Consider the following 16,339-nt stretch of genomic DNA (forward strand, 5'->3'; position numbering starts at 1 on the left):
ATTTTCTTTTGTTTATCTTTAAAATCTGCTTGTATAAATATTTTATAACGTATTATTTTTATTCCAGATGTGTTTGGATATGACCTGCAGCTCGCCAAGCATTCCAAGCCCCATTCCTCCTCGTAGCCCGACAGCGCTGCCTCTGTGGTCTCCTTTACTGGCGCTACAAGCGTGTCGCCTGCGCCGCTACCTCAGCGACGATTGCATGACGTACCAGAACCGCCACCTGCTCCACTCAGACAGGAGGCGCTGCGGCGTATGTCTCGCGACATTCCCCTCCGCCTGGCTACTTGAGCGCCACGCCGCGCTGCAGCACGCGTCGCAAGCTTCCTGCGACGACAAACCGTTCGTCTGTGAACAATGTGGGCAAAGTTACCGATACAGATCCGCGTACGTCAAACATCGCGAACAAAATCATCGCGCCCGACTTCCAGCCGATAAGCTGTTCACGTGCGACGTTTGCGGCATGCAATTCAGATATCTCAAGTCGTTCAAGAAACACAGGCTCAACCATACCCTAGAGAGACTCCACACGAAAAATACCGACACCCCTGAAAGCTTGGAACCAGTGTCCAGCACTAATGAGGCTCTTATAGGCCAATGTGGGGAGATGGATCTGTCCATGAAAAAGAAGACCAGGGCTGAAGAAACTAGAACTCCTCCCATTGAGGTCATTCGAGACGCGGAACAAGATAGTACAGTGGATTCAAACGGTCCCACCGATTCCATAATGACCGTGGATGATTCTGGTGACAATAGGAACTCTGAGAATGACAGTAAAAAAGATGATGATACCACCTCGGAGGAGAGAAGACGTGTGCCCGTGTCGTTCGCCAGCGTCAGCTCGATGGCGGACAGTTCGGAGAGCGAGTCACGTGGCGATAGCAGCAAGCACGAAAGTTCGAGCTCGCATTCGGGTATTCTCGGGTTCATGCCGACCGATGATAGACAGCGGGACCGCGAGCGGCGCTTCGCGTGCCCATTCTGTGGGAAATGCGTGAGGTCGAAAGAGAATTTGAAGTTGCACGTTCGGAAACATACAGGCGAGCGTCCATTCGTGTGCTTATTCTGCGGGAGGGCGTTCGGAGGCAAGAGCGACCTGACGCGCCACCTGCGTATTCACACCGGGGAGCGACCGTACCACTGCGAGGCTTGCGGTAAGTGTTTCGCGCGCGCCGACTACCTCTCCAAGCACTTGACCACCCACGTCCACAACGCCCGCTGATCGACCGCGCCGTCCTCTTTCCAACCTCTATAGTAAATAACCGACTCTGACAGCAAATCGGAATATTTTTTAAAAACGTTTTTAAATTTTACAACTAAAATAAGCAGGTTTGATTAAACGTTTACAGGACTGTTTTCTTTTTGAAGTGCTTTATGTATATTCATAAAATAATTTTCGAAATAAAAACTTTTATGATGGAAGATAATGACGTGGAAATAATATAGCGTGTGACTTTTTCACATACTTACCCTATCTATATTTTATTATGAGAAACACATTATTGTTGCATTACAGGACGTACCATGACTTGTAAAATTAAATTTTCAAGTAGCATGGAGTATTTTTGCTTAAACAATTAAATTAGGTTCTTTAAATTGAGAGAAGTGGCCTCTTTATGCATTTCGAATGAATCACAGACACCTTTCTCTTTTCTGACTGGATCACCCTAACAACGATGTTGATCAAAGATCTGGTATTGCTAGAAAATGTGTGGCATTTGGCATGGAGTCATTGGTTTAGTTAACCGCTCAAGTAAGCTTATTTCTTTTACGATGCTGATGTTAATCTTTTGCCATATTTTTATATGCCCACGTAATATTATTGATAAGATTTTTAAAAACTCATTCCAATGAAGGGAAATTAGGAAATTGGTAGTCGAGACGATAGATAAGTAGAAGAATGCAAAAAGCTGTGATTTGTATGATTAAGACCAGTCAAACATGTTTTAGAACATCGAAAATGTTTTATGTAATTTAATATAATTTTAACGTCTAGATATACATAAATTATAATATAGTTTTAAGAAATCTCTCTGTGCCAAAATATGTACCTCATAAAAGTAACACGAAGTAGATAAACTACGAAGGTTAATTGTACACATCTTGTTTTAGATTTCGTTGTTATGTCTAGTTAACGATGATTACAATATTCAGTATGGATATTATCTACGTGTATAATTTATATTATATTCCAGTTATGTGTCCAATACCTCTGTATGTTTTAATCTAGGCACTTTTTGAAATTTGTTTGAAGAAGTGAAAAATACTAGCCCTGTTACTTACCCAGTACAATAATATACCAGCCAGTTTATCTTTTAAGACTATCTACTGCCAATATTGTGATACATTAAATACACAAACAATTAATAACGTATATTAAACTTAAATTACAGATTTAAATCTTAAAATACAATATTAGATTCGCTTAACCAGAACCTATATTTTCCCATTATTAATTTCGAAACTGCATTAATTTGAAACAATATTTAAAAACTCAATGGGTACATATTTCATATTTTTGATAGAAGTAAATACTTAGGGATTAAGTACCTAATTATAAGGTAATATTTGTTGTTGCAATAATTTAGATTACATTAGCCATAAATGAGTCCGTTTGATATTCAGTCCTCATGAAAATAGATAAACTAATGTTGTATTCGAATGGAGTTTACTTTTGTAGAGCAACATTTTGCAAATTGTAATATTCTACAACTTTAGTCACTTGTTGATAATATCAAGCACTGTTCTGTAAAGATATGTTACTAAATATAATTCTGTACTATTTGTTGACGATGATAAAGACGTTACTCTACGTTACAAAACATTAAAATGACTTTTCGTTGTCTATTATTGCTAACTAATGTTTGAAAATGTAGCTCTACAAAAGAAACTTCTGTTTCGGTATACCTTAACGAAGGATATTTGGAATTTACATAAAAAATAAATTGACATAGACGGGGCGTATCGAGGTATATTTAGATGCATAACTAAAGCCGAAGCAATTTCAAAGCTTGATAGAGTTGTAATATTTTTTGAATAAACAAAACAATTGCTAGTCTAGTCTTAGTTCGATGCTCGAAGTAAATAAAATATTACACTCGGCGCTGGCTAGCCAGTTCCTTTGCTTGAACTTGGCTTGACACGCTGCCGCGTATCTAGATACAATTAGTTTAATTCCACTTAAAATGTATCTCTGCTTAGAATTTTGTTTTGTTTCTGCTATTGCATACGAAATTGCGGTCTTGTGAAATCCATACGACTCCTTAAAACCAATTTCCATCTTTTCTGGTAACTATGGAAAGTGGTGATTCTTCGTTTACTTACAGGATTAACAGATGAGATCACTTACCGCCCTTATTCCAAAAAAGAAAAGTTTCACTTGTTAATTTTTAACGAAAACATAAACGAGATCTTGTCCTACTTCGGAATATCTTTTACGCCTCAGACCTTAAGTCAGTAGTCCCTTGAGATGTCATCTGCCGTCAGTCCTTCCCTGCCGTCCCTCTGAGAGGCCTCCCCAGCAGTGGAGCCGCGGAGACAACACTGATGGATCATGGAGCATTAGTCCCAATCAAACAAATCAAGCGGACTTTGACTCTGTCAATTATGTAATATAGGATAAGCGGATATACTTAATCATTGTTATATAGTTTGACTCGATTCAATTTGTGGGCCAGTATTTTTCACGGTGTTTTTAACATTTTAACTATAAGCTTTTAAATATGTCATAATTTCAGAGACATTTACAATATAGTCAATGCAACGAAATAACCAGCTACAGGAAACGTTAAACGAAGTTTTAAACATAGTCTAATTATTTAGTTAGTACTGTTATCAATATCATAGCCGGTTCTAGATGAGGATTTAAGAGTTTCTTTTATACATATAACTAAGTTTTATTGATTGTTAAATAGTACGCGTCGTTTCAGTGAAATAGCGACAATGCCAGAGGGATATAATAAGTAATAATTGTAGGTAGTCGGAAACTTTTAGTATAAATGAGAAGCAATACTCTGAATATTATTTTTTTTCTACACAAATACTCTAATTAAATATATGCACGAAGTAAACATTAAAACTGGTCTCCATTTTTTTTTCTATGCAAGAAGTGTTTAAAACACTATTTTTCTAATACTTTTATGGTTTGATATTTACTGCAGTTTTTCATAAATAATTTCGTGAATTTAACGCGGTAAGATCAGTTTTAATTTTTACCTCGTATGAATTTATACAAACAGTACCATCGAAGATAACAATGCAAAGATGCATTAAAATGTGTATAATGTAGATATTTTGCCAATATGTCAAATTTATAATATAAATATTATTCATAATTGATGTTGACTGTTTTTATAATTATATCAGCGGTAGTTACTTGATGTTGTGGTGTAATTTAGTGTCTTATAGAGTTAAGGTCATTAACCACTCAAAGTGAGAATGCTGGGTTTGCTCACTCATTTACTTAAGATTGCTAATTTAATGGGAGATTCAGCGATTAACTTGATAAAAATCAGGTTTATTCCGTGATCCATAGTCGATATAGGTAAATAAATGGCGAAGGGCCGCAGCAAAGCTTTGAGTGGTTCATTATTTTGGATTCTCGTAGCGTTAAAATTGGTGTGGTATTCTTTATATCTGTTCATGTATTATACATTTAACTCTAATATTACAAATAATTTTAAATCAAATTTTAAATTCTGTGAGCACTGCAAAGATTGTGTAAATACGCGAGTGCTAACCAGGTGAAATGTGATACACTAGGAATAAAGTATTTATTTAATTTTATTTTTGGGAGTAAAAAAAAAAACAATTTAAAATCTATTTTGGGTTCGAATTTTTTAAGTATTTTTAATCTTTTAAAACAATGGACAATGGAGTATTTTTGTATAATTTTGATTATGCGACGTAAAGTTTAACCGTCGACTGTGAAATCAAAGGGCATTACCAATTTATTATAACTCGTATTTTACTTTTGTTCAGGAGGACTTCCACAGTATAAGGTTTTTGGACTCGCTACGTGATTGCATCCTTCTAGGGATAGGTTTTGTACAATGACGCACAATTTTAACCACTTTATAAATCGTTTATATATCTCCGTCCATACAAACATTGTGTGTCTTATTTCAAAATGGTTTTACCGGTTGATGCCAGTTACTCAGTAGTCTAACAGGTCTTAAGGTTGTCAGGATATTTATTTGTTATTCATATTACATTATTTTGGTTTTAATAGAAATGTTTGAACAAGAGTAACAAGAAAATGTTGATTTTATTTTATTTCATAATTCAATAATGAATACTCACGTAAGTTTAAATAAATAAATATTTATAGATCTTGGACAGATATTATCTAAACTTCCAGATCTGATGCCGCTTTAGGTGTCTGGTACGCTATGCTGTTTGTGTGACATGGTTACCTTACACTTAATTTTAAATTGTAAATTATTATTGTCATTAAATTATTGGATACTGTTACATATAAACTTAAAACAGTTACATTACCGTCTAATGTTGAAACAACATATTTTGGTTATTTTCACATATTCTCTACGTATTATAATAATAGACAATTTTTTAATCAACACGCGTGTTACAACTTACAACGAAAGCCTACGTCTTGTGTCCCAGTTCAATTTAAAACTGATGCTGTGGGATGATGATTGTAGTCGTATTTTTTGTGGTGATTGTAATGATTGTGATATTACTTTAAGTCAAGATGGAACGAAGGAACGTAGAAATGAAGTCTCTCCATACCAAGCCAACGATGATCGAACGTAGATAGACTGATTTTCGGGTAGAAGTAAAGTAGGCCAGATGTTTCGCAGTCAATAAGTAATATTTACGAATACTAGATATTGATTTAAAACTGTTTTTAAAAGCCAAAACACAATTTCAATAGTCTAATGACATAAAACAATAAGAGAGTTTATTTAATTTTTAAACATAACTTATACAGAATGTTTTATATACCAACCTTAAATTATTTTTCAGATGTATTGATTTTTATACATCTCCATATACAAGAATAGCGGTAAGTGTAGTTATCGTAGATGGGTCTATTAACCGCGTGGTGCTACAATGTGTAATGATATGTGATAGAAACTGTTCTTCAGAGACATTTTATTTATTGAAACTTCCATAGGTAATAAAATATAGTCACATTACATTATGATATAACCAACAACTTCAGCAATAACTTGGGTTAGGTATTTAAATAAGAATTTGTTTTATCCAGTATTTTAAAAGTATGGTCGGGTGTGTCTCGTAGAATCCACTGTAACCAAATATGTATGGAATTATGTTTGAAAAACGTTTGGGCTATAGTACCTACAAGTGATAGTGGCTTTTACGGTATTACCATTTATTTCTATGAGATTTATGTCGACCAAAAACCGTGAGCGGTTGCGTGTTTTTAAGATTGTAGACTTCTACAAAATATATATTACTTATCTATCTACTTCATTATATTCGTCCAAGTCTTTGAATTTTATTAATAAGGCGTGAACATTGTGGATGGTATATAAATGTAACTGTCACCAGAGATTGCTAGCTAGTAAAATTACATTAGTTTTCAACAGTCATAATATCTACAGTGTAATTTATTTAATTAAATGTGTAAAAATTGTTTTTACCTTATTAATATTGTCATGGAAAAAATGTTTATATAAAATTAAGTTTAAGACTTTCTTAATGTTAAAATAATATTAACCAATATTTGGAATGGGAATATTATTGTGTTTTCTATAGTAGCGACTGTATTATGGGCACTAATCTATCTACATGTAATTTAAATTGTGTACAATTTCTTAAGCGGGTTTTGTTTGGTTATAATATTTTTATTATTATTGCTTCAAGATAGTTTTATTCAATAATATTTATGATACACACTGTTACAACTGACGTAATATATTTTTTTTACTTACCTGTATATTTAAGATAAATATTATTGTTGAAAAGATTATTCTGTTTATATTTTAATGATTGACTAATTTTGATATTGTAAGTATCTATTAAAATGATTTTATTTGTCAGTTTTTTCTACAAGACGGTCCATTTAATTTAAAGGTCTTGTCCATGTCCAGATAACTTAGGGATAGTTCCATATTTTGGATGTGTATTATACCACAATCTAAATTTACGCTATTGTGTATATTATTTCTCGATGTGCAAAATTATAGTAAATGTCTTGGATCTCTAAAAATAAGAAAAAAAAAGACAAAAATACTTTACGAAATTTCTAAATGTGCAATAAATATGTGTGTTGTAGTGTTACCATTAGGCGTAAAATTTTAGCTATAAAAGTATAGTTACCGCTGCACTGAAGAACAATAAACCATTATTGTTCAGTTTTAATTAGGTAATGCTTTTAATATTACATTGATCTCATCTTTTTAACGGTGACTGTATTTTTGTAGCGCATTAAATAAATATTTGGCACTTTAAAAAAAGGCACATTTCCCTAATTGTAATTGAAAATGGTTTGAAAAGGTGTTGAAAATGGATTTGTTGGTAATTAATTTCTTGATGAAATATATTTGTTTTAATAATCGAAGCTTTTTTCATTTGTACCCAATATCATTTTCCTTAGCATTTAGATATATTTGAAAATTGTTGTTATTGAGTCTGTAACGTACCTATGCTCAATTAACTTTATTAGAAAAGAGTCACTAGGTGATCCTCAAACCTGTGTGATCATCTTAAGTCATGTAATATAGATAGATTATGATGTTATGCTTAAGTATACGACTATACTTATTTATTTATTTATGGTATACTTATTTGAATTCGCCCATTTTCTTTCCACATTCGGCTTGTGTCATAAAGTGAAGAAATGGCGTATGAAACTTAACGCACAAGAGTAGGTACACTAAAATCCCACCGTTATTCAGATGATTTAGGTACACCCTTTTATCATTAGATACGTCTCCTAACTTTGTGACACCAATAAACATAAACAAATCGCCCATTTGCGACGACACTGTGACATCTCGACATATACGATTTTTTGTTTTACCGAAATTCTGAACCGCGATCTTGCGTTCTTTCATCTCCAAAAACAGGGTATTTGTTACTCCAAAAACAACAATACTATGAGAGAAAGAGACAAAATATTACGTTATAGCGCTGGCTCGTTCGGCGATCTAGTTGGCTTCGACACTGTGACAGTTCAGTTGCCACCTGCGCTTTGAGATGTGAGGTGCTCTTCGTTTTTAAGAAAAACGTGACATCTCGAGGATACCGCGGTATTGATGACAAAGGTAAGTTTTAAAAAAAAAAAATATTTTATTCGACAATGTGGCACGTCATACTTATCACAGTGTTCTTCTAAAACAAAAAGCAAAGTAAAAGATAAATTATTTATATGTCACGTTATTCTTGTAAGAAAATCGAAGTATCATCGGGACATCTTAACTAGTAACGTTGTAGATGATGAAAATTTTTCCTATATTGGAAATATGTTGTAGGTCATTTGTTGATGTTCTGTTATTGCAGAATACATGTTATTGAAATTGAATGGTATATCTACTTGTCACGTTGTATACGCTAAACAGTAATACTAAACTCCAGATATCATTACAGATCCCCATCTGTAATGATATATCTAGTCCCCACTAGCAATGCAAAAAAGCAAAGGTTAACATTTGTGGCGATGCACTGCCTGAAGGAATTCCACAACCTAATCCGACAACATGACTAACAGCGCTATGCGAGCGCTGTGAAAGGGTCTCTTTGAGCTACAATAACGTCGGAACTAATATGAGTAGATATAGACTGATAAACATACATTCGTTTTGAAGAATAGTTCAAATACTATAAATACAGTGCAAATAAAACATACTTATACGACTGTCTGTTTTTACAGACACAACAAGCAAAATATTTTATATTATCATACAATAGCCTTAGATTAGCTTAATCTAAGACGATAGCTAACAAAATTATCTATTAGTAGAAGTATGCTAGAATAGCAATGCGTTGGATGACCCCAGATATTTATTTATTTATTATTATGTAATTATTCAATGTTACTGAGCTGTATTGGCTATGTTTTGCTTTCTGCAAAAAAAGGTATTTTAATGTTTTAATATAATTACAGATCATCAGCAATTGATGGAATTTTATAGCATCTTGCCCAAATTTACTTTGGCGGGCGCAACATTGTTTTGTATAATAATATTGCAATAGGTATAACTATTGCAGAAAAACTACGCCAATAAAATGGCTACATTATTTATAAAATAATAGTGGTTGTTATTTTTCACTATTAATACATTATTTAAATATCTTTTATAAATTTAATTTTAAATAAGTATAAAAAATTAAAAGACCCTAAAAGGTACCAAAATGTCGCTTTTTTGCCATTTTATGCGCCGGAGACGGCGATTTTTGCGTTGATAGTTTTAGGATTAAATTGTCATAACTAGTCTATTAAAAACATCTATTTACTAACCTAGTAGGTACCTACAATTTTTTTTTCTGCATACATACATACTTAGTACAGTTTCTCTTACTGTGTTTTTTTGTAGTAGTTTACGAGGTTTTACTTTTGAGAGTTTTTCGTTTATTTTGATAAGTATTAGGTTTTAGAATAAGAAAACTTAATGTGAACTTAAATATTGTATGTATACAACTGTCTGTCTACTTAGATAATATTTTTATAAGTGAAATTTAACATGGCAAAGCGAAATATTCGCCTGTTCCAATAATTACCTCATTTTTACTGATTGTAATGTTAGTAAAATAAAAAAAAAATTTTCAAGATCAACGTTTTATCTAAATAATGACTTATATAAATATATTTTTTTATATCATCTACAACGTGACAACTGAACTTGCCGTCTTCAAAATATTATTTTTTACTAGAATAACGTGATAAGTTGTCTCTTTTTTTTTCAATCGCTATAATTTCATCAATTTAGACGCAAAGTTATGTCTTACTATAAATATTTAAATTCATTAATCATCATCAACAGCCCTTTACAGTCCACTGCTGGACTATGAGCCTCCTCCACTATAGTGGAGGGTTTTGCCATAATCTCCACGCTAGGCAGGCGGGTTGGAGATCGCAGTTTAAAGATTGATGTTTTTCAGAGAGCGCTGCTGCCCATTCTCTGTTTGATGTGTAGTCCCTAAGTCGCCTCTTACGACACCCGCGGGAAGCGTAGGGGTTGGTGACAAATGTATTCTACTCTGCCGTCACCACACGGCTTCATTAATAGTTAATCATTAATAGTTAATCTTTAAACGTTTCATACACAATTAGGTAATCCTTACCTTATTTTAAGAGTTATGGTCATTCAAAAGTTTAAAAGTAGATTTCTGTAAAACCACTGTTTTTGATATATCACAGTGTCGTCGCAAATGGACGAAATAAGGAAAAAGAGTTAAAGAGTTTGTTGATAGGGATGGAGCTGACTGTTATTCCCTTGAGGATATTACCTGGAAGGGAAAAGGTAAGTAAAAGAAGTCGAATCCAAACCGATGCGCATGAAAAGATGTGGATGACGTAAAAGTTAGACTTCTAAGAAGGATCTATAGCAGATCGCAGTAAAAACAAAACACCTTAGGAACTTACCACAAAAAGCTCTTACCTACCTACTTAAGACTAATAAAAAAGGGGAACTGAAAATGTGAAAGTTTAAATGTTTTTAAAACAAAGTTATAAACTTTACCTTCAAGATCACCTAAACTCGTTTAGGTAATTTTTATCCGTTTATGCCAAGTGGGCTCAAACTTACACAAAAGTCGCATACATTACGTATCAGGGCGTTACTAGTTGTGAGCTGATTCGTTTTTAGTTATTAGTTATTTCGCGTAGGGTCGTGCCGGGAGTGTCATACTGGATAGTGAACGTCATGAATACTAAGCGCAGCGAGATACCACTGGAATAAAGAGCGTGGCAGGGCTGCCCACAGTTGAGAAAAATCTCCAATTACTTAAAACACAATAGAATATTTTGAATAAAAATACGCGCATTACTGACACTGATTGATATTTTTATAAATACCTACTTAACCGAATTAGTAATAGGGGGCAGAATCTTGAAATTTATGAATTGACAGCCCTTGAGTAGGTACATTACATTTATGAGATGAAACAATTTTCGCCCTCGACCTGTAAAGGGTCTAAACCACAGTCTAACAATAGTGCAACCATTTTGATCTTGATGTTAAGATTTTTTATCAGGTGACTAACTTGTCATTATGCATCTTGCCTATCTATGTAAGTACATGACTTAAACTACTATAAGGCTTTTTGGGGCTCTTTGTGCATTTATGTACATACTTACCTAGATTATTTTTTGAAAAAATATTTCAAAACCAATTACCTAGGCCTATTTAATAAGTACATTGTGTACTTTATTTACAAACCCTTTCTTAAGTTTAGTAAGTATGACCTACTTTGCGTGAAACTTTCCTTCGCTTCTTACTCCACTTGGAGACCAAGCGTATTTTTTATTGTCTCGCAAAAAATGTGTTCCAATTTCCAAGGCACGAAACCTCAGTGCGTAAGTACGTATGAAAGCAAGAGGCGTCATAAGGAGTGGATTACAGACGCACCTGCCTCTTCCCAGGGGAGTTAATGGCACCCGAAAAGTTTGTTTAGGTATCTATCGTTAAATATTTAGGCTTGTGTTATGAAACGACGCTCAAGTATGAAAGTAGGTCTACTTACTCAAGAATAGCTTTGAACCTGTGATTGTTCTGACTAATCTATATCTACTATCTATTTATACTACATAATATTATAAATGCGAAAGTAACTCTGTCTGTCTGTCTGTCTTGCTTTCACGCCTAAACCACTGAACCGATTTTGATGAAATTTTGCATAGAGATAGTTTGAGTCCCGGGAAAGGACATAGGATAGTTTTTATCCAGGTTTATGAAACAGGGACGCGCACGATAAAGTTGTCTGTGACAGACAAAATTCCACGCGGGCGAAGCCGCGGGCGGAAAGCTAGTATTTAGATAAGATGCTGAAAATTGTGTCAAAAAATGTGAACTTCCAACAGAATACTCGTAAGATTATAATTATGCCTGAGGTATATAACATATAGGTACGGCATGGGCCGATCGCTTAAGCAGTACAGTGATAGACTTTCTAAGTTTAATATGGTCTCTTTGCAAACTCGTCGAAGCAGATATGACTTACTCTGTCTTCACAAAATAGTGCACTCATCTATTGATGCTCCAGACTTGCTGTCTTCACTAAACTTCAACATCAGGTTTAGATCCCGTAACCCAAACATATTTTCCCTACAGGTATATAAAAACAACACCTCCTTTTTCAATCCCATGGTGAGAATGTGTCGCTCATACAACGAGGTAGTTCGCAGTGGTGGAGACATTGACATATTTAATAGCAGTTTTCCCCGGTACAAAAGATTGGTAACAGAAATCTTTAAAAATAAATAATCGTCCTCGACCCTATCCAATGTTTACCCTATTTTTATGTATATTTACATTTGTCTTAATATAAGTAGCTTTATTTAATACTAAGCATGTTGTGTACGCTGATTTTGGATCTCTGTTTAGTTATTTAATATTTTGTTAATTTCATGGCTATATAATTGACAGTGATCTGTTTGTGTACCTATTTTAAATAAATAAATAAATTAACTTGTCACTAACGTCAAAAGCAGTCGGATACTGAAGCTACAGTGAAAACACCTCACGATTTATTTCATATCTTTATTACTTAGTTCCAAAAGTGATCTGCGTAGGTAGAGAGTGGGTGTCTATCAAACAAACAATTAGAAAATGTATTACATAAAGCGTTGTTCAAATAAACTTTATACAATGGGAGTACTGGGACCTTTAAATTATTGTATAAATAAATATACATTAGAAATCGATTAGAAAATTATATTTTTCGCGCTAAATGTGCCATTAAAATGCTGTCAATTTGTCCTCCGAACAAAAACTATTTTAATTATGATGAAAAATCGAGATTCAATATTCGTGGTAAAAACCGCTTTTAATTACAGGAAAACTTGTTAACGAACACCCTGGAACGAGTACCTAGACTTTTCTTTAGCGTTTTAATTGTTGCTGGAAATGTTGTCGTTTTTAGGTACTTACTAGAGCTAGACTACGCTGCGTAGGCGAGATACGCCCGTATTCACAAACATCATTATGAGGTCTCACAGTGCGCGTGGACGCACAGGGTGACACACGAACCAATCACAGAGCTCTATTCAACGCTGTGCGTTCGATTTGCTGCTTCGCTTATGCACAGATAAATAATACTAGTAACTTAAGCAAGCATTGTTTGTGAATACGGATGTTAGAAAATCATTGTTGTAAAAGAACGTTATACTCGTATGTAGAGTCATAGATGAAATTGAGACTTCATTTCATTATCTTTCATCCGGTTGCTGTTTTTATATTAATTTGGTATCTATAGAAAGACTTTATAGATTAAAAAGTTATTCAAGAAGAAAAGTACATAGTAGTCTTCACTTGTACATTTTTGTACATCCCAGTATTGTAATAAATTGTTTAAGATAATAAAATTAGCAGGTGTAAAAAATAGTTCTCGACTCTACCTACTGATGAAGTAGAGCAATTACCTATTAAAGTTAGAGGATATTAATAAACCTATTAATTATCAGAGCATATCTGCGCTATTTATTTTGAAATGGGTAGGTAAGTACAGGTACCTACTCATAACAATAGGAAAATTAATTATGCCTACGCAGCAAAATAGCAACGTATGAGTAACTCGTGGGAAAATGGTTACGAGCAATAGAGCACTTAGGGTGGGTTGCGCCATCTTACTTTGACTTTGACAAACGTCAAAAATCTGTCAAACTCCATACAAAATGCACCGGTTACCGTCATAGTTACCGTTAAAGTTAGGTGGTGCAACTCAGCCTAAGAGTTTTAAACTTAACGAAGATTTTCATCCTCCATTGGCCATTTTTTGGACGAGTCAAGTAAGTTTCACGATAAAAAAATATGAAACGGCAACGAATAATAAATAATTTATGTTTAATGAAATAAAACTTTGTCTCTATCCTCTTATTGAAGAATTCCACAATTCCCCATTGGTAAATGAGTAGTTAATCCATTTCAAGCATCAGACATTTCATTAGTCAACGTAAACTTGAAATTAATCGAGTACCGTCCAGATAACGCCTTTCCTATAAATCTATAGCCCTCGGGAAGAAGTTAATGCGTTAATTCGTTAGCTTACAAATAATAAATTATAAAGCAACAACGAAAGCAAACCCTTGCACAAAACGACCCTATTATTTATTCATTAGGTTCAATGTAATCAAGAAAGTTCCCGTTGAATGCCCCAATTTCGTCGAAAATTCACGAAGAGCCGCGCCGCAACCGCGAATCTGCAATTATTTAATCGTTTTCGAGGTGTTGCTCCACGGAAACTGTGGATTCATAACAATATCGAAAAACCTCAATGGTAAATTAAATGTAGTAATCATCCATTACTTATCCGGCATTTTTAAGCTGAAATGTAGTGCATGTAAAGCGGTCGATGGTGAGGGGAATAACGTAAATTGTCTTACCGAGCGAGTGGTGTAGTGATGGGTCATCGTATAGGGTGCCCCGGGCGCGATACCGGTCGGGAAGAGTGATCATCCACAGCGAATGATACCAGCTTTAGCAGAAGTCCTGAAAAATTGGGTAAAATGTTAAATATTGAAATGAAAATGAACTCTTATGTTTTAAATTCAAAAGTTGTATAAGTAAGTGTAACTATGCCTTCTCTAATATAGTCAGATAAATTTTTGGTTTCACAGTGTGCTTAATACCATAAAACCTTATGTTGCATAAAAAGAAAATCTCAGCCATTCAAGACTGGTTTATTTTGAAAATGTTTTAGTCCCATCATTGAAGAAAGAAAAAATACCTCATACTAATTAATGCCCATTTTAATCATCTATAGTCAATAATACTCAAATTACTCTAACCGTTCTCAAATTACTTTATCAACAAATTACTTAGACGTTTACTCTTCTAGTGATTTTGCCGGCATTTTCCCCGCGGGTGGAAAACTTTGTACAGAGCTGGCAGCCCCGCGTGCTACCGACCGACATCGGAGCTCAGTTTACTCCGGGACTCAGTCGGGGTAGCGTCGCGTGCGGGCCTCCCCACCAATTTTATTATTGCCTATCATACACAGTGCTAGTGAGTGTGAGTGGACCATACTTCGGCAGTACCCCTCCCTACACTCGAACTGTCCAGCCAAGGTCATCATTACGCAATTTGACACCTGTTGTTTGTATACTATGTGTACGTATTGTAGTATTATAGTTGTAAGCTAAGCTTAAGTGGTCGGTTAAGGGATAGTCTGGATGGGGGTTGGACTAGATAAACAATGATTCTACTGGTTTGTATAGTAATTTTGAAGGCTTATGAAAAATAATAATGCTATTTTTCGTGTAGTTATGGGTTTTAAAGAAATAACAAACACCAATTATTATTCTAGAAGCTTTTTGTGTTAGCGCCATAATTTATTTTCTTTCAAAACAAAAAGTTGAAGGTAGCGGCGAAGTTTGCTGAAACAAGGTCATGTAAAGCCTATTTAAATAGAAAATATTTCACGTTGTTTGAATTAAAGTTACGTTGTCACCTTGTGGCCTCTTATCCTTGGGGGTGTCAAATCTACTTTGACGAGGGAAGCAGGAAAAGCAGGTATATTACGTTTTTTACATGTTATCCAGTATTCCCGGGATATAATTAGCATACACGTGGGTGGAATCTGGAGACGTCATAAGGAATTAATATCCGAATGCTGTCTTTTATTCAGATCATAGTTATTTGATACACAACCAAATTCTTAGTTCTGCATTGCTAATCTCGTCAAGGCATACTGGGTCTTATAGCAAGAAGTTAAAACTTTTTGCATCGGCTTTATCTGAAGACGTTTTCAACCCAAATCACTCAACAGTTCTTCCGTGATCCGTATTTAAGATCCTCAAGCACAAAATAAACAATAATTATTATCTAAAGATTTCTGGCCAAAAGAACATCTCTCCATAATTGTATGTCTTCATAGAGTCCTTGCAAAGGAAATAAAGAGTTGGTTAATTATGATTGCTCATTTGATGACAGCATCTCAGAATCTTAAACAAAATAAAATCACGAGCCAGTTGACATCTGATAAATATTATTACAAAAGTCGGCCAAAACTAATTAACTGCGAGGAGCTTTGACTGTTTCCTGGAACCACTTCAAAGGTAAACGGAGTAATGACTGGAAGCCACGACACAAAACGGTAAATCTCTGCTGGGAGATAGCGAGTCGCAGAATAGATGCCTGTGAGCCTGTGACGTAACAGCCTAGGGACTGGAGACAATTTTGGGCTCTAT

The 16,339-nt window shown here is 34.5% G+C and overlaps 2 protein-coding genes and 1 long non-coding RNA gene across 8 annotated transcripts in view; 2 read left to right on the forward strand and 1 right to left on the reverse strand.

Moving 5' to 3' along the window:
• Nucleotides 1–7,552, forward strand: part of LOC135073879 (protein tramtrack, beta isoform-like) — a 63,382-nt gene extending 55,830 nt beyond the window's left edge. For all 4 annotated transcript variants that reach the window (XM_063968104.1, XM_063968105.1, XM_063968107.1 and 1 more), the window contains exon 7: nt 68–7,552. In XM_063968104.1, the coding sequence (XP_063824174.1) occupies nt 68–1,225 (1,158 nt within the window). In that variant the 3' untranslated portion in view covers nt 1,226–7,552. The remainder of the gene's footprint in view (nt 1–67) is intronic.
• Nucleotides 1–16,339, reverse strand: part of LOC135073905 (uncharacterized) — a 328,784-nt gene that overhangs the window by 262,728 nt on the left and 49,717 nt on the right. The gene's annotated exons all lie outside the window — the stretch shown is intronic.
• LOC135073882 (acetylcholinesterase-like) overlaps nt 8,068–16,339 on the forward strand; it is an 81,088-nt gene continuing 72,816 nt past the window's right edge. Inside the window, exon 1 of one of the 3 annotated variants that reach the window (XM_063968112.1) lies at nt 8,068–8,258. The gene's annotated coding sequence lies outside the window, so the exon portion shown is untranslated. Of the gene's footprint in view, nt 8,259–15,092; nt 15,259–16,339 lie in introns of those variants that run through there. The other 2 variants (XM_063968110.1, XM_063968113.1) reach the window with 2 other exon arrangements.

This window comes from Ostrinia nubilalis, chromosome 8 (assembly GCF_963855985.1).
Source record: "Ostrinia nubilalis chromosome 8, ilOstNubi1.1, whole genome shotgun sequence".
Classification (NCBI taxonomy): domain Eukaryota; kingdom Metazoa; phylum Arthropoda; class Insecta; order Lepidoptera; family Crambidae; genus Ostrinia; species Ostrinia nubilalis.